The 20,235-nt window shown below is 28.9% G+C and overlaps 1 protein-coding gene across 1 annotated transcript in view; it reads right to left on the bottom strand.

Moving 5' to 3' along the window:
• LOC123693831 (ATP-binding cassette sub-family G member 1) overlaps positions 1 to 18,957 on the bottom strand; it is a 34,195-nt gene extending 15,238 nt beyond the window's left edge. Inside the window, exons 1-2 of the mRNA XM_045639068.1 lie at positions 18,817 to 18,957; positions 13,380 to 13,850 (exon numbers count right to left, since the gene is read on the bottom strand). Coding sequence (XP_045495024.1) covers positions 13,380 to 13,524 — 145 coding nt within the window. The 5' untranslated portion in view covers positions 13,525 to 13,850; positions 18,817 to 18,957. The remainder of the gene's footprint in view (positions 1 to 13,379; positions 13,851 to 18,816) is intronic.
• Between the last annotated feature and the right edge of the window lie 1,278 nt (positions 18,958 to 20,235).

Raw genomic sequence — 20,235 nt, 5'->3', positions numbered from 1 at the left:
TTCTACAATAACATTTAATGGCATGGTAGTGCAAAGATGCAAACATTCAATCACATCTATATGTCGTGGTCATATCGTAGATTTGATTATTTCATGATATGAGTGGCCATTTCACGAAATGGTCGCATATCGTGAAATATGCGACTATAATAATGCTAAAAAGTTTAATTACTGTATAATTTTTAATTATCGACTGTAAAAAACATTTTTTGATTTTAAAATGACTTTACCTCTATTATTCTTCAAAAACGTGGGATAATGCAGTATATTATACACAAAATTCTGATTTAAATTTGTTTTTCGGACATAGGTAATTAATTACATCTATTAAATTCGTTTTAAAACAATGACCATAAACTGAATACAAAATTATGACAACTTTAAATTATTTGCAAATGTTTATTTTAAAATAAGTAAAGTTGTTTCGCAGAGTACCTACCTACACGGCTTTATTAACTAGGTACATAATATTATGTTTTTATAATTTGTAATTTATTTTTATGGCTCATTTGATAAATATTTGATATTGAACTTTTGCCAGCAAATACTGATGCATTATTAATTATTATTTTACATATTGCATTAACCTAGGAACAATGATCGACCATTTTTGGATAGCAAGTCATCCTGTCTTTGTTTGGTTTTCCTGCCTTTAAATGATTCAACCAAAATACCATGATAATATACACAATGGCGTCAATATATTTTCAGTATTATATTTACCTCCATGTTAAAGCTGCTGGCATGAGGTAATTAGGAATGAGTTGTCGGTGGTTTAGATTCGACTCCCGGAGACTTAAAAACTAAACGTTTCGGTAAATGGGAGCAGACTAATGTTATTATTTTTAATTACTAAGAAATTTACTAAAAAGGTGCACCGTATGGTCCTTTAATAACCTTTTCATTCTTTAAAATAGGTGAGAAATGCCGGCTTTCCGGCTTCCCCTTAGCGATTTGAGAAGGCACATTTTTTGATTACCTTATATTATGTATTTATTTATTTATAAGGATTTTGTAAGGTAATGAGACTACATATTATATTCGATGCTATCAATAAGTCAGCCGTAAACAATTACTCGAATAAATACAAAACCTTGATGTTGTTTGACGTCATGATGATTCTCTACCAGTTAACCTTACTTAGTAGGAAAATTTAAAAAAGAGAGTTTTAATGAAAAGTCTCCAATTAATATAATAAGTACTGGAAATAATGGAAATTTTGAAATCAATTTGTTGAGAAGAATTAATTACAATTAATCATACGATCTCTACAATATTGTAAGTATAAAATATTATATGCATTGGGGTCGATAAAATATAAGAAGCGCTATGTTTACAAACATGAGACAGTTTCTCATATAATATAAGTGTAATAATGCATCGGCATCATATCTGATTTAAGAAAAGTATTTTCTCAATAATTGATATTGCTTTATTGGGTTTATTATAAAATGGAGAGATTTGATTAAGCCGTGTACGACTAAAGATAAGACTTGAAGATACAGAATATAAAATTTTGATCATATGTAGCTTGTGAACTTCTATGGAAGTTAAAAGAAACTGAATTGAGATTTGCGCCATATGTAAATTAAAACCCATATATTATGTTTCTTGGATATATTGTGATTAATGTTCAATTTGTATAAAATCATTCACCTTTATTTACTTACGTTGGTAACATAATTTACCGTGAAGATAATCACGTAAATATATTATAATTGATTATTATTCTTTCCATTCGCGACATATAAATAACGTGCTTTGAATACATTACACGGTCACGGTCTTAATAAGATCCATAATATTATATGAATATGCTTTAAGACTTAGCCTAACCAGCTCCTAGATCTGAATAAGGTAGCATTTTTGGTTTATTTTGTAATTTATACGTTTTGTATCTTTTATAAAATGTTTATAATAGACATGCCTTCGATGTTGTATAGCAAATATAAACGGAAACGAAATGTAACCTCAGTGACATAATAAAATATTTACGTATTCTATGGTATTACTCACTAATTAATTACCTGCATGTTGAAAGGAGTGTGATTAGATTCTTATCTATTCATTAGTATGGTAATATCGGGACATTAAAGAAGTTGTAGTGTAGATCGGACACTCTTTTATGGCTAACCGCATATAGGCTGTTAGCAATTACTTTACACCAAATCTTCAATGTTACTTAATTTATTTTAAATGCTTCCATAAATTCTTGAAAATAAGTATCTTTGCACTACATACTTATTTGTATGTAATATTTTTGTTATGTTTCCTTCAGACGCTTTTGCGGTTGATAAAATATGAAAATAACGTAGATGGAATTTTGCTACTCTGGGTAATGTGTTGTGTTGCAGGACAAATGCATTTTTAATAGTACCTACGTCTTTCAAATTACTCAACATTGTTCGTAACAAATCACGTGTTTAAGTCATAATATTTAAAGCAGGACATACTTGTCTTAGCCGTTCAATTGATAGCCTAGCTTCTTTATTAAAAACGAATGACGTTTCAACGAATGGCCTGAATTAATTTGTCTGGAAGGAAATTTACCCTTTCAGATAAATGAATTCTGGCCGCATTTGTATATTTAGATTCATGAAGATGTCACTTTTATCGGAAAATTTTAAGCATATCCTTCTGGGGACTACATCATTTTTTATTTCCGAGTTGTGATTTACGGCCTATTCGGTTTTATTGACAATGGCGACGTGTCGCGATTATACCTTGCTGACGTCAAATATCTCGAATAGTGACGCCTTGAATATATATTCATTTGTTTGCAACTATTTGAATTTATTAGTCGCTGTTTTATTACTTGTAACTAACTCGAAAGTGGCCCTATTCTTGTCCTTTTTTATTCAGTAAAGATGTGAACTAGGAAGCAGGGGAAGTAATTATTTTTATTCTGTCACATTGTTAATAGCCGTGAAACAAGATGTTGATGTTAATTATCTGATCTGGCGATTCACGAATATCATTTATCGACCATGATTTTCTAATTAACACTTGAGCAAGGGACTATTATCTATATATGGTGGTAATGTCACACAATCTTTGTTGCAAAGCTATTCATTAAATGTGATTCACCAGTTACATACTTCTATAATTTTAAAACACATCACGAGGTTATGATCTTTTACTTACGTTTTGTTATTACAAAGAAATACTCGTATAATTAAAGAACGATGACAAGGGAATGACGTTAAAAAGCATCATTGTTTTCTGCGAAACTGAGGTTAAAAGATCAAATTTTGCATGAAGATTAATGGATATAATGGTACCTATCCCAATTTACCCTTAATAAACGAAAGATCGACTCTATATAGCCTATAATTTATAATTATGCATGTGTATTTTAATTAAAATTTAAAACATGTTTCTAAATGTATACCTACGTAAGAATTATGCTAAAATTGATTCCACTATAATAAGCCCATAAAAAACGAATTACATTCTAATTTTGAGGGAAGATGTCATTGTGTATTCTAACGGAATGCGGATAAAAAGTTAAAATATCCGATAGGTCAGTGCACCTGCATCGAAGAATTTATGACAGGTGTGTTTATTTTTTTGAACATATTGTTGGGCCGATTTCTGGTATTCTTGGGTATTATGGTATTGGTAAATGATATTTCATTTCAAATAGATACCTTATAAATATTAGTCCATTTTGCATAGATTAGTTTCAAATATTATGTTAATAAGATTTTCCTAGCTTCTTAAATAAGGGATTTGAGTAAGTATAATTAGTAATTACTTTTCTATGAAGTATTAAAGTTGAGAAAAAGATGTGCAAAAACAGGTCCTATTAAAAAAAACTGTATTTGTCTTATTTGTATGCCAGCATATAGTTATTATATACATATTAATATAATATTTTGAGATAATATTAATTAAAATGTGTAGATAAGAAGGATATTTCCTTGTACAGTTAATTATTCCTTTAAAATTACCTAAGTCCCATAATTTTCTATTCCAAAAATTAACACAAACTTATTTGGTACAAGTTGATAGTAGTTAGTAGGTAGGTACATCTATAATATTTAAAGGTCACTATCCTATTAGTTTTAATTTCGCAATAGCTTTAACTGAACTCTTATGATCATTCAATATTGGCTTTTAACTTAAAAACTACTATTAGAAGTATTTGCACATAAAAAATGCCACGCTAATTTATAATGGTAGTTATAACTATTCCAATATCATAATTATTTGAGGAAAATTTGATTAGTGTCTAAAAAATGTTAAAAAATTCATGTCATTATATGTCATACAGAAATCGTTTTTTTACTACAATAATTTATAACAATGTGTGATTCAATAAAAACGAGAAAAAATCTTTATGAATATAAAAAGTCGATTACCGTAATGGCTTAAGTATGTAATTGCGCTAACAAGTTACAAGACAATTATGTATTGTTACTACAAGGAGGTGTTTTTATGAATAAACTAGAATACCATAAAATTAACCATTTGCATTATTTAAGATTACTATCGATATTCAATACCTTCACCTGAATATAACCGAGAATTTATATACTAATAATTCAAAGAAACTGGAACATGTTGGTTTTCTTCAATTACGAGCTGTTTCACCGGTTTAATTAAGGATGATAAGTATAATTTACCAGCATTATTATCAAATTTTTACGTTCATTTGCTATCAACTTATGACCCTAAAAGATACGTTCCTTATTATGATGATTCACAAACAAATTACTTTCGAGCCTAAGATTAAATAGAAAGTCATGTTCATTACGCGACTTATATAAACTCGAGAAGGGCAGAGACAGCAGGCTAGCTAGCATTTATTAGACATATTAGCTGGCAGAGCAGCCAGTAACTATAATATTAAGCTCGTTTGTATATAAATCAGAGTCAATTATGCAGGTAGCAAAACAATAAGGAGAAGTGCTTTGTTGTGAGTTTTATGAAGACAGGTGTGAAAAATATTGGAGTGGCACAGCACAAATCATCGACTACTTGTGAATAACTATAGTCTATAAATATAAAAATGAAGGTACAAAGGATAGACTGTAAACAAAGTTTGATAATAATTATAATGTTTTACAGATAGATAGAATAAATATGATCGACACAAAAAATATTATCTGGGTTCTATGTAAAGGAAGTTGGAGACAAAACAACGTATTCTTTAAATAATGTAATAATGCATGTACAATTGTACAGTGAACTGTTTGAAGATGTGAACATAACTGAAAACAATTGTCAACAAGACACGAACTGGGTGTCACTCAGACCTTTTTTTGTGAATGTTTTAAGTTTGAAAACCCCATATTTTAAGTTTATTTGCAACGAAGTCATTGGCATAATAACGGCTCTGGAGATAGAGTTACACATTTTTATAGAAAAAAATCATGGTACCTACAGCAGTTTCATTTTTCGTGTTTTGTTTTATTTTTACCATCAGTAAAAGTTGTATGTACATAATATCATACGTGACTTTGCTATTATTACTTTCACCTTTCTACATCGTACCTACTTGTATGTATGTACAAGATTTAGTTAACAACAATTAACACAAAGAAGATAACAAGTACACTCAAATCATTTTTTAATGGAGAGAAATACCCGTTAAGTTTTCTATACAGTATCGTATATGCATTAACTTTACTACACTTTACTGACCCATTCTTACTTGACAAACAGATGAAAAAACAATATTCTGACTCATAAGCCATAAACAACTATTTTTTACGTCATCGATAACAGTTGTGATGTGTGATTTCTGTATAACAAACAATGGCGTGTTAATTGTACAACCAACTAAAGTCATAAACAAAATATGTATGTAAGTAAATATATTATTTTCATTAGAGTGAAATATGAGGGTAATGAATATTTCACTATCTCTACATAGGTTTTGTTTAACCTTTTGTCTCTACTTCGATATATTCGTATTTTAGCTTCTAGATAAAAGTGTTATATTATTATGTCATGTTTATTTTAAATACACCAAAAGCCGGCATTGCGTAATAGAATAAATATACATGTGTATAGAAATTTCCATATTTATAAGAATGTGATAAATAATATTGCATCAATGGAATAATGGTGGTTTCCGTTATAATGGTCAATGGCCAGTTCAATGCCAATTGAACACCCTTGAACCCTTAGCACGGGAAATAAGTCATTGTGATAGCTTTGTCAATCATATTATGTACTAACACATTTTTTTTAATATTTGGAAATTAATAATAAAGATTAACATCGTTTTTAGAGAAGCAAAACTGTTAAAACAAATACTTTTATTGAATGCAGCGCTATGCAAGTATAGAGATGAAAACAACTAATCGATCAGTTTGTCCCCAATAACAAAAAACAAATTATTTCCAATTTACATATTATTACACTTCAATTAGTCAGTAGTATAGATAGAGATTGAAATTATTGAAATCAGCATTTAGTTCACACGTGTATGCAATGGTCACAGTATATTGTGCATATTGTGCATAATTCTAGAGTTTATCTTAGTAAATAGAGTCTAGCAAATCTGCAAGTAAATTTTATCAATATTAATATTCACGTGAATTAGTGCAACAATGTTTAAGTTAATATAATATACTAGCTGTGCCCCGCAGTTTTCCGCTACTGTTGACCTAAGCGTGATGATACCTATAGTACTACTAGAGCCTTATAGCCTTGCTCTATAAATGGGCTATCTAACACTGAAATAATTTTCCAAACCGGACTAGTATTTCTTGAGATTAGCGCATTCAAACAAACCAACTTTTCAGCTTTATAATATTATACTATATTGATCAATGATAAACTACTTTTTTAATTAATTATTATTAATTATGCTCGTAGAGTCAAATAATTATCGATTTATTCTTTAACTTGCAATTATTGTTAATAAAGCAGTAAAAAGGTCGTGTTTATTGGCAATAAATAATAATCAATTAGCATACAATTGTTCAAATGGCTTGACAAACTTGAAGGGACATTCACATTCGCGGTGATGATGATTTTGTTTCTGACATGAATTTTAAAATACAAGCGACAAAGACAAAGAGGTTCGAAACAACATTTATTTTTCGAAAGTTAATTAATATAGAATAAAAACTTATGTCGCGTTAATGTGTTAATAATATCATAAATATACATTTGCTTAATTAAGTGTTTATTTATATAATATTTTGCACGACGATGCGAAGCATCAGAGAGTGCTTTACGATCGAAAAATTTTTTTCGCCTCATTTTTGCAGCTATTCTTATTATTATAGCCTTGTTAGTTCACGGAATCAAGATATTTTGCATACTATTGTCGAGATAATTTAATGGAGATTAATCCCATACTTTTTAAAAATTGATTTACTTCAATAGAATTGGAAAAAAACACCGAAATAGGTCAAAAAATGAAAACACTATAACTTGTGAAAAAATCCATCATTTGAGTTAAATTTTTTTTTTAAATATTCTAATCGATGATTGTAGGTCACTGAATGCGAATGATTAATTAATTCAGTGTCGTTTAATTGCAATTAATAAAAAACGAAAACTACAAGACTGTATATATCTATATATATATATATTTTTATATTTCATAATTAAATGAGCATTATGAGTCGTGCACTTTTTGATTTTCCAAATAATATTTATTTAAATTAGAGTTCAGACGATTACTGAATTTTAGGTTAAAATACGTAATATCAACAATGTATAAAAATGATTGTGGTAGCCAATTAAGTACCCTTATCGAATAATCAAATTAATTAATAACGATTCTAGATGGTTCTTCGGATATTTGTAATTTACATTTGTGTGCAATGTTTGTGTGTTCCCATTTCAAAGGACTACGAACTACGCTTGGATGAGCACTAATAAGTAATAATTACTTTTTACGATTTGTTCATAGAAACGATGGTCAAACTATTCGTATTTTACCAGAACTGTTACGATTATTGTTTCGAAATTTGTATTAATTATGTAATACAACAAATTTGTTGTTTCGAAAGCAAATATGGCATAGATATTTTAGAGTGTTCCAGATAGTATCTATGTTTCAAAAATTTTGGAAAGCTAAACGTTACTAACATTATATGAATAGAATTTGGCAATATCTTAAACTATTTTGTTAAAAACTTCAAGTAAAAAATTAGAACTGAGAACTAGTCTCAAAGTAAAAAAAAGAAAGGTTATATTTACATGAAAATTGTCATTTATAAATCCGATTTGTGTACACGATTTTTTAAACTATAAGAACACAGACCACAAAAATTATACAAAATGTAAATTCCAGGATATAACAGAAGAAACATTTCCACTCTATTGCAAACGAGAACAACATTCGTGGAAATATAATCATATCTGAACACCTACAACTACATGCATACTACACGGGGCAATAAAAATAATAATCGATATTTTATAGGACAATAATTAGATGCCAATTGCTCTTTTTTCTAATTGAATTATGTGCCGTATTTTTATTGACGATGGCGAAGTATCCAATAAGCAATATAAAAACGAGGGGTATTGTATTTTACAGCTTGTATTACTGCCGTTGGAATTGATTTGGGAATTGGGATTTATTTTATGATTCCATAGAACTGAAAATTATTAAAGGATGAAACCTTTTCCTTGACCATTTATGTAGAATCCTTTCTTTTTTGTGCTGTTTAAAAGCATTCAAGATGCGGCCAGGTAACATTTTTACGATCACGAGATGTAGGTATACTAAACCCACTGGGATACTAAAGAAGCTTAAACTTATTTTATATTATTTATTACACTTACATTTTTGGCTTATAGTTCAGGATACATCGCCCATTTTTGCAAGTGACTACTATCAAGCTAATTTTCCGTTTGTAGCTTTATTTTGATGAGACGCCCAATAATTTCATGTACGAAAGTCTCGATTGTGGTAGCTAACAGAGATAACAAGGATAAAATTTTTTGATTTGATGGTTCTTAAATATTTATTACTAACTGAATTTTTTTTTGGTTCAATCTCAAGATAATTACCTAAATTATTCGAAAAAATATTTGTCCTACAAAATCTATGGTTGGTTCAAAGAGTCCCCCTTTCCAAAGTGTATCGATAACGAGGTCATCATAAATGATTACTAACAAGCTGATTTTTTTTGTTTTCACTTAGTTAATGTTTATATAATTCAACAGACATATTGTCCTACAAATTGCGTAATAAATATTTGAGAACCATCAAATCAAAAAATTTTATCCTTGTTATCTCTGTTAGCTACCACAATCGAGAGTTTCGTACACGAAATTATTCGGTGTCTCATCAAAATAAAGCTACAAACGGAAAATCAGCTTGATAGTAGTCACTTGCAAAAATGGGCGATGTATCCTGAACTATTAGAAATTGGATCCAATAAGGAAACAGGAAAATGAAATGAGAATGCACCGGGGTGTTTTTGTATTTTAATTAAATATTTTTCTTTTATTTTTCATAATTTAGGTACTTTGTTGCAGTTTTCCTCAAAATCAAAGGTTAATTGATCGATAATATCTTGCTTTTAATATTGTTTGAAATGTCACAATTTTTGTGAATGCTTATAATATAGATATTGTTATGTATTCTAAGTGTGAATGGTATACCTAAAGTCTTTTTGATCGCCGTAACTTGCAAAAAGTTTCAATTGCATAGAATATAGATGGATGACGGATCAGCAAACTACTTTTGCTATAATACATTGATGCGTTTAATGAACATTAGGTAACAACTTTTTATTGTTAACCACAAAGCCATCTAACATAGTAATTAGTTTTTTTGTCACCTAAGTATTGGTTACAACGAAGTCGTAAAGATTTTTTTTTTATTTTACATGTTATATGTAATAACATAATGTGGCTAGGTATGGTTAAGTTCTACATGAAATGTAGATTACTTATTCTATTGCAAATTCTAGAGAAGACTCTAGAAAAATTAAGGTCATCTAGGCAGTACGTGAAGGCGGTGAACCTCAGGATGTAAAGTCGGTAAAATTTTTGACCGATACTCAATAAATTGTTTATTGTATTGATATGCTAAAAGAACAAATTACTGGATTAATCTACACTGATATTATAAAGAGGAAAACTTTGTTTGTTTGTTTGTTTGATTGTAATGAATAGGCTCATAAACTACTGGACCGATTTTAAAAATTCTTTCACCATTCGAAAGCTACATTATCCACGAGTATCTAGAAATCCCACCGGAACGGGAACTATGCGGGTTGTTCTTTGAAAACGCGGGCGAAGCCGCAGGCAGTGTTATATAAAAAGTTTCCTGTCCTCTTTCCTAGACACTCACAATTCCTTTGTTTCTGACTTTCCTTACTTATAAATATAATTGGTTATAATAAATAGGAAAATATATAGTGGGTTCGATACTAATGAGTCAGTCATTGTTTAATTTCCATATAGACCCACTTGTAAGAATTAGAAGTGCGCTGTTTTGCACGTACGCGCTAACGGTAACCATTTAACGTCTTATTGGTCAATTAACAGATTTAAAAATCGAATTTCGTATTCTGAATTCAAAATTATTTTTTACTTATTAACATTTCAATTTCACATTGTAGTTTTAACGAGCTGAATATTTAAATCTGGGTGATGAAACAAGTTAATTTTTATATCATTTGAAGTAAGTAAGGTACCTACTACTAATTACGATCGTGAAAGAAGAAAAATATATAAATATTATTTATACAAATATATAGTATATCCTCAATATAATGGGTTTGCCTGTTCAATTACACATAATGTTTGTAGCTATTTAATACCTACATACGGATTTTATTAACTGAACTTTTTAATTTTTTTAGGATAATCAGCATTAGCAATTAGCATACATAAATACTTAATATGTATAATGAGCAATTTGAAACAGGTGTGAAGGGAATACATTGAAACCTAATTACATACATTATTTTTAGCTGCTTTTAAGGTAAATTCCATTTTAAATATATGTATTTATGCGAATCTTGTCCACTGACGCTGGACCATATGTCAAAGAACGTAAATAAATCTAAATCCAACGTTATTTATTTCTAATATATAAAAAATATGCAGAAAATTCTAGTGCAAATGTTTTACGGTGCATTTACATCAAACGAACACAGAGCTAGAGCAAGAGCACACTTATACATTATATAGAATCTTTAAGAAACGAACTAAGAACAACAAAATAATGGTCTACGCCAGTTAACATTAGTTAAAAGAGCTGTTTGACTAGTGGGGTAGAAAAAGTATTTGCTTGTTTGATGTAGATGCACCGTTATACAGTCGATGTTCAAACGCGTACAGTTGCATGTAACCTACTAACCCACGATTACTTACTACCACTGACACTTTCTTGTATAGCTAGTTTTTCCCGCAGAATTTCACGCATCCAATATACTTCACTTCAGTATCTAGTACCTACTTACGTTAAAATTGTTCTCTATGCCAATTTCCCCAATTTCTATACTCTGCAAGAATATGAGAACAATATATTCATCGACCGATGCATTTATATTTTCATTTTCTTACAAATACAAACGGACCTTCACATTCATAACTAATTTACTTTAATCTAAAAGACGTTTAAAAGTTTTTAATACACAATTGCCAATCCAGAAGTAGCAATAACGAGAATTAAAACAAGTAATGATTAATGTTGATAACATTCAGACATTTATATATAATTTTAACTGATATGTACATTTAAGACAAAATTGAAGTTACTTCATTTGTTTATTATTTACTGACATTTTATAAAAATAAACATTGAGTGGTTTGAAATAGAACCCATTTGTATATTAATAATGCAATTCACTTTGTGCAATATGTTATAACCACAATAAATTCTAATTTTTGTTTATTAATACAGTCATAATTTTTTTAGGTACATTAAAAAAATTGTATCCTCCTGATAATTTTATCATTCGTTTACTAATTCTCCCTTTATTTATTTAACATACACATAAAATATTATGTTAATACGAAGATATTACACAGACTGATTGGAATGTTGCAATCAGCCTTCATTACTGAATCAGTGCCCTTTATCTTAAAACGTTTGTTATGTTTGAACAAGTGTTTGTACTGCAATGTGTGTCGAAGATGTTTAAATATATGTCTAATCATTTTTTGGTAATACGGTCACGGTTACTTTATTTATAAAGAAAAGAAAAAAGAATTAATAATAAGGCGGGTTAAATACCTATTTCTTGGAGGAAACATTTCGTATCGCTATCAGTAGAGTGAAGTCATACGAACTACGTAAGTTACGTATTTAAACTCAGTTTACTTATGATGTTTTATTATTTTTATCGTGTTCATATTTTTAAGGGATTCGGAGCCGCGATTTTCTGCAAACATCATGAAATTAAAACTAGAGGGGTGGAATCAGCACATCAAGACTGTTCCTGCTTCGAAAATTAAAGAATTTTAAAACGTTGTACATGTAAATTGTACATAGTTACTTTTAATCACTAACTGTGACAAAATAGTAAAATTATTATATAAACAAGATGTATCTTCGAACATCACAATATTTCGAATTTTATCGTAATGTTTTGATGCAGATAGTGATTAAAATGTATTGATAAAAAATTGCTCTCATTAACAAGAGATTGTGGTCAAGGTTAAAATAATATTTCAAAATCAAAAAATATAAGTAACAAAATATATTATGACGTGTCCTGAGAATATAACGTTTTTTATTTTTAATATTAATTAATTTATTTATAGTTACTATTTCCGCGGCTATAGATGTGAAGTATATGCAAAAATTAATATTGTAGTTTTCATTTAATAATTATTTTTGTTTAATAATTCTTAGAAATAACTGCATTGGTGACATGTCATTCTACGATGCTAAGTAGGTAAATTAATACTTTATATTTTTTTATATGTACATATATCTATCCTATGTATATATAATATCGAACTCATATATTTTTAAAAGTATGCAAACAATTTATATTAATTTTTATTGGGTTAGTTATCAATTTATTTATGAAATCGTTTTGAATGTAAAAAAATTCATAAATAGTTATCCGTGTTACATACAGTTCAATTGAGATCAATGAAACTAATTAGTGTCCGCCTTATTTCAATTGAAATGTATTCCTCGCACATGCACTTACCGTTACAAATTTATGTGAAATACTTTGAATAAAATAAAATCTTTTTGCAATAAACCTTTAATGCAATGTCGAGAAAAACTAACACTAGAACTGACCTCAGTGAAGAAGGTCAGAGCTTTACAAATACTTAAAGAATACCTATTAAAAATAATGATATTTCGAGAGATCCTATTTTAATGAACAAAAAGTGCTCTTGAGTGGTTTTGTATTAAAAAAAAGTGTGTATTTTAGCCGTGTCGTTGTTTAGAAAAAAAAAACAATAACTTTAAATTCACTTACCGAACCACATTTTTTGCAGAGAAAGCATCCTGATAGTACATGTTATATTCTTGAACTCCAAACGCACGGAATTTCTCGGTAACAGCGGTACAATATTGTTATTGCATAGTGCAATACACGAATCCTCCGCGACGCCCGGCGTCATTTTGTTATCACTTATATCACAAAATCAAAATAAATACACGATAAACTGCTATCTAATTCGCATCACGCACGCAAATTCAGTTTTTCTCAATGTTATGTAGAGTGAGCGCTGTGAGTCACAGAGCGACGCAATCTGTAAAATTAGTTCTACGCATGCGCAGTTTACAGCGCGCGCTTTCAGCTGACAGGTCTGTTGACTATGCTCCCTCACAAATGAATGACTATGAGCCGCTATAATATGTTATCAGGGATTGTTTTTAGCGGGAATCTTCTGGGTTGTGTAACCTCGGCCTATGATCGAGTTCAGCTTCGATCCCTCCGTCTAACCTGTAAACAAAGGAAGTGTAAACATCGGTTATCATTTGAATGTAATTAATTAGTCTCGCATTACATACTAATTTAAATCTTAACAATACGAAATGAATATGAAATTTAAAATTTATGTTCACCAAAGATAAAGCGCTATCAGTGGATAAAAACAATTCCCTTATTTTCAAAGAGAAGGTAATTGTTATATTATTAGGTTATTTTAATGTTTTAATTTTATTTCGTATATTATATGAACTGACAATTTTTTGCATTTATTTTATGTTTATATTTAAACCAATCAAATCCTGTCTGGTAATTTAAAAAAGAAAATCGACACAATTAAAAAAAATCGCCTCAATATTAATCCAAGACCTTGGCCAAGACAATAAAATATTTTAACTAATGAAAAAATATTATATTCAGTACATGTTTTTGACAATCAATCAGTGCAAATTCTAATCAATCTCGCAGGTGGTAGCCATACTTGAATAACAATGATAATAATTGATAACATATTATATTGTATTAATTAGTCGACCTTGAACGTATTATTTTGTTTATTTCACATATTTCCACAGATGAGGTGACTTGTGATTGTGAAAGGTATATCTGGTTGCACAAAGTTGTTTTGACGACCGGAGTTTTCGAAATAGAGCCGCGGCTGGTACAATACTTGAGCAAATATTAGTTTTGTCGCCATTCGCCGACGGTTGGCGAAATCTGTATAGATATAACATTTTTTTCTAATACTCTATGAAAAATTAAAGAAGACGTTTGGCTGCTCAGCTTTTATATCAGTAGGTATATATCAAGCTTTGTTGCGTCGATTAAAAAAAAATGATTTTTTTGCACATCAATCAAAATGTTGTGAAATGTGTATTATTATTTGACAGTTTTTTTTAATAGAACAGAAAATAGAAAAACTTTCGAAATTAGCTGTAAGCTACCGAGCTGGGATTGGAATCCTATTGAGCCTTTCATAAAATTAGGTATTTTGAACATAGAGATAATATGTACTACGTAGTACATATTATCTCTATGATTTTGAACGCTAATTTTATAACCCAATTAGGTATAGGTATTTAAAAAGTAACCATTACTCAGCACCTACTATTAAAATTAGGTACATGATTCATGATACTACATATAAAGTGAATTTTTTACATTTTTATTCTAGTTTACGAAGTTGATTGAATTTCATTACATTATTACTAATTAATGAAGATAGATTTAGGTTAATTTTGTTATAATATATATACTTGATACATTAATATTATAATTTATAATGTTAGATGCATTGCTGTTGGTTAAAGTGCAGTCAAACGTGCTAGTAAAAAGTTCAAATGGGCGTGAGTGAAGGGGTCGCTTGGTTAATGACCTGGTTTTTGTATCAAGAAACTAGTTCCACGGTTAAATAAGGCTTTTATCAATATATTAGATCATTCGACTTAACGCCGTTAATTTATGTGGTCAATTTCAATATCGAAAGACTTATTACCTAATACGTATACGGAATATTTGAATATTGCCTTTGAAGAAATATTCTGCACGCTAGGTGTTTTACCTAACAGGGTCACTGGAGCATTGCGCTGTCGGCTAAATTATTGCATAAATAAACAAATATATAGGTAGTATTCAATGTTAAAAACTAAGGTTAAAAAATGCATGTTATATAAATGTCAAGTTTTTAATAAACATGTATGCAATTTAAGAATCGAATATAAATATCATCATTTAAAATGTATCTTTCTAATCGTGAATATTTCTTAATAGATATAGGCTATAGCTATCTATCACAAGATACGAGTTCAATATCTACTTAAATTATGTTATTAGATAATGACCACGGATTTGTAGTTGATAAAATCCATTTCATTGAATATTATTGAAGTGAAACTTTTTATCGGGGTTGGAAAAAAATTTAGTGTAACACTTCTTCGTTACGCCTGACTTTTTTCCGTTACTCGCCATCTTTTTAGTATCCCTACCACACGTATGATTTCTGGGACAACTTTATAATAACGATGCGATATTTTCAATGAAAATTGCAATAATGTATGAATAATAATGAAATTAAAATGTTATAACACGTCATTATAATAACCCATTAGCAAGCATATCGCATTCGACATAAATATCAATTTATATTAGACATTGCATCCCATTGTTTTGCATTTTAATGATACCAAACCGGATTGAATTGTATATTTATAAAATAATTGATAGTGATGTTTATTAATATTCAATTAGCGCATGTCGATAATTTAACGCATTGTGTTATATTTTCTTTACGATTTCGTCAGATCAGAGGTGGGCATCATTTTTTAATTACATCTTTATGCAATTATTTCAAATGTGAGAAAGTTATTGTCTTAATTTACCAATACGATGTTTCGTTTCTTATGATATTCGTGGACTATGTAAACACAGTTGCTCAAAAAGCTCATAAAAAGATAATTAATATTACCTACATCTTTATTCATGCATAGTGTTACTTGCTAATATATTTACGACTTACATAATAAAATTCAATATTATTCACACAATTGTAAATTTAGTTTAAAAATGCACTCTCATCTTTTAGCACATTTATTGTGTTCTCAAATGGTCTATCAGATTTTGCGAATATTCTCTATTTGGGTGCGTAATTATAATAAATTGTCCACAAGACAGATTAAAACGTACGACGTCGAACTTGACCCATTTTGTAATCGTAATTTATGTTTTTGTCCAGTATCATCAGCCCAGGGCCATGGTACATTCATAATACAATTGAAAATTTAATATGTGAAGACCAATCTGCGGGATTTAACACTAAATACATAATTAAATATCCTTATCACAATATAGGAAGTTATTGCACGATTTGTCGTTCTTGATTGGTCCTTTATCGTATTCCTTATACTTCCTACCTCAATATCGATATTCAATTTGATAAGGGAATACAAATATTAATGGTTGAGTTCCGTTTAGAATAATTGTTAGTAGGAGTTACGGCGTTTTTAAATGATGCTTTTTTTAATTATTTAAGGAAGCATAACCATTTGATATCTATTTGATTTATTATTAGATTATTGATAGAGTTTTAATCAAATCTTTTTTGGTCTGTTTGGATATGTTTTGTTATTTATCGTAGTTTATCGAAGTTTAATTACTTTGAGTTTTGACTAAATTTTCCATCACTATTGAATTATTATTAAATCAGATAATGTAAGTAATTTTATTTAGTTACAGATTAGATAATATTATCTATTAATGTATTAGATTTTTTGGCACGTAGTTGCTAATTATCCCTTGATCGCTATATATTTGTAAACGGCTACCATGTATATTGATTTTGCAGAATTATAGAAATATCAAGATTATTATTTATTTTTCTAAATAATTTTAATTTTCTTCATCTAATATAATATATATGTATATAAAGATACTTTAGAAGTAACAACCAAAAAATATATCTAGAGTAGGATACTTACTATTAACTATTTTTTTTCATGTACGAAAAAAATTATAATATTTTTTTTTGTTGATAACCTGAGATTGCTGACGCGTGTGACTTTTAATGTGTGTCTTGATAAAAAATAATAAACATTTATAAATGTTGTAATTGAAGAAGTGTTCTCTATCAATTTCTGTCAATTTTAATCTAGTAATCTTATATGTTGTAACAATGTCTTGTTTATATTATAAACATGATAAATAAACAACTCTGTCAGACGTTTATTTGGATTAATTAATTAGATTTTTTAAATTTACTAGCAAATGAATGCTAACCACAAATGACTAAACAGAATATAGATTTTTAAATATTTATTAGCAAAGAAATACTCACCAGAATTAATTAATTTACATTGTATAATAGAGCAGAGTTTTTGTTTGATAGTAGGTATTAGTTTTAATTTGGTTTTAATAATACTCCCTGTAAATGGCAATCAATTGATATCTTTTAAAAATATATTCTGACAAATAGTTATTAATTATGTATCTATTATCAAGATTATTATTATATATTATAATGAGAGAAAATACCTACTGAGTGTCTATATGTGACTTTTTAAAATTTATTGGTTTATTTTCTAGGTTTTAGTTCGTATACCTACTATAATCTTGTTAATTTCATTACTGCCAAAGTTTTTAAGAACTTATATGGATGTATGTATGTTACTCGTTTACGCAAAAACAGCTGAATGGATCCGCATGAAATTTGGCAAATGGATAGGTAGGGTAAACTTTGGATTAGCAAAAGCTACTTTTCACCAGAGTGACACCGCGGGTTCCGACTAGTAAATATAAATATAAAAGGAGCATATTGTGAAGAATAATTTATTGTGTAGGTAAGTACTTACGTTATCTTCTTATTATTTTTTCTCATAAAAATAAGTATTTTAATAGATAAGTTATTAATTAATAATTATAATAAAATATTTAATGACACCGTTATTTGTATTTACTATTTACCAAAACTTAAGATAATTACTTAGTGATTACTGATGTGATAATATAAAATTTGCCATAATTTATTTATGGTAGGGATAAATTGAAAACTTTGGATCTAATTCGAAACATTTATTTGAAATAAAATTTAATAAGTACTGAGTATTTGAGCAAATATAATATTCTGTCAAATACTAGTTATTTCACCTAATAACGATTTTATTTTATAATAATTATAACGTATAATTATGTCAGTATATCTTCACCGTTTATTAAAAATATTCAATTGGATATTGGTTATGTCAGAATTACCGGTCTCTGACATTAAAGAAAGTTACACAATTAATAAAACCTTGTGCTATAAATTTCGATTTTAGCACTATTATTAATTTTTATTTGCGATAGCAGATCAAATAAGCGAATTGAGTCAGGGTTTAATTAAAATAATAGAAATATTATAGATATAAATTATCGCGCTATTCTATTTTAAAAATTATTAAACTGTACCTCCCTACATAAATAAGATAATAAATCATAAATAGTACATTACCGTAAAATATCATCCGGGTACAGAGATAACTTTCACACAGTCGAAAGTTTTACGAAATACGCGTCTAACCGCAGCTTGTAACACGGCAAAATAATCACACGTCACGTCTTTACCACGTGCTGCATCGAACACGACTGAAGTATATCGGCTGTTGCAACAGTATACCTTATTTACAAATAACACCCGGTTTAAATTTCGAATTAGAAGGAATTGAATTCGATACAATTGGTTTGTCTATGTCCCGTTTGTTCAACAGCTTAAAAAAAAGAAAAAAGTTTGATGTCAGTGCTTTTGTAAGCGCATTGCTCGTTTGCTCTACATTTAGTTAATTGAAGTTACCTTTGAAGTTAATAAAAAAGGACTTTTCATAGTATTTCAATTAAATTCTGGTGATCATAACATATTGTTATAATCTGCTTTTATGCGGGAAATATCTGGGTTATTATATAGTAAAAAGTTTTAAGTCTGTGCTTTTGCAAGCGCATCGCTCTACATTCCGTTGAGTTACCTTTGATACTAGTAGAAACAATCCCTTTATTAATATTAATCAAAATTCTAATAATCTTAGGATACTGAAGAATAAACAATAAATATCTGGTTATAGAGTGAATTTTATTTCTTACTAGCTTTCCAACGCGGCATTGCCCGCTCATTCAAAGAAAAACCCGCATAGTTCCCGTTCCCGTGGGATTTCCGGGATAAAACCTCTATGCCAAAATATCTCTTTACCAAATTTGATGCAAATTGGTTCAGTAGTTAAGGCGTGATTAAGTAACAGACAGACAGACATAATTACTTTCGCATTTATTATATTAGTATGGATATTTAATTTTGGGTTGTCTTTAAATAAGTAAAAGACAACCCAAAATTTCAAAGAAATAAGTACCTACCTAAGATTAGAATTGATACTTTTAATCAAATTTATACAGTAAGGCATACTGCTTCAGTTCTTATATGTTTTTCCCTGACAAGTAATTACTTATCAGTTATCAGTATAGAGTAATAAGTTTTCATCATTTCATGTATCCATTAGGTATGGAAAATTTTATAAAACAATTCTAAGACGAGGTTGGCCCTTCTCTTATCATAGTTCCTTGCATTACATTGAACCTTAGATCATTATAAGCATTGAACTGAAAAGTTAATTTTAAATTTGACAGACTGACAAGGCGGCCTCGTTTGTTGTTGTTAGGAATCACAATGAAATTTCAACGAGGTTTTCGTCAATGTAATTAGTCCCTATAATATGTATAGAAAATGAGGAGACTACTAATAAATGTTGGCAAGTGTGAAGAAACAAATCATACATAACTAAGAACAATAAATAAATTCATAGAATATAAATATATATTATCATTATGGATAACAAAACCGAACGTGCCTAAGACCACATGCTCAAGCAAGTTTATGAACAATACA

Source organism: Colias croceus, chromosome 8, assembly GCF_905220415.1.
Source record: "Colias croceus chromosome 8, ilColCroc2.1".
NCBI lineage: Eukaryota > Metazoa > Arthropoda > Insecta > Lepidoptera > Pieridae > Colias > Colias croceus.
This window is presented reverse-complemented; position numbering and strand designations above follow the sequence as displayed.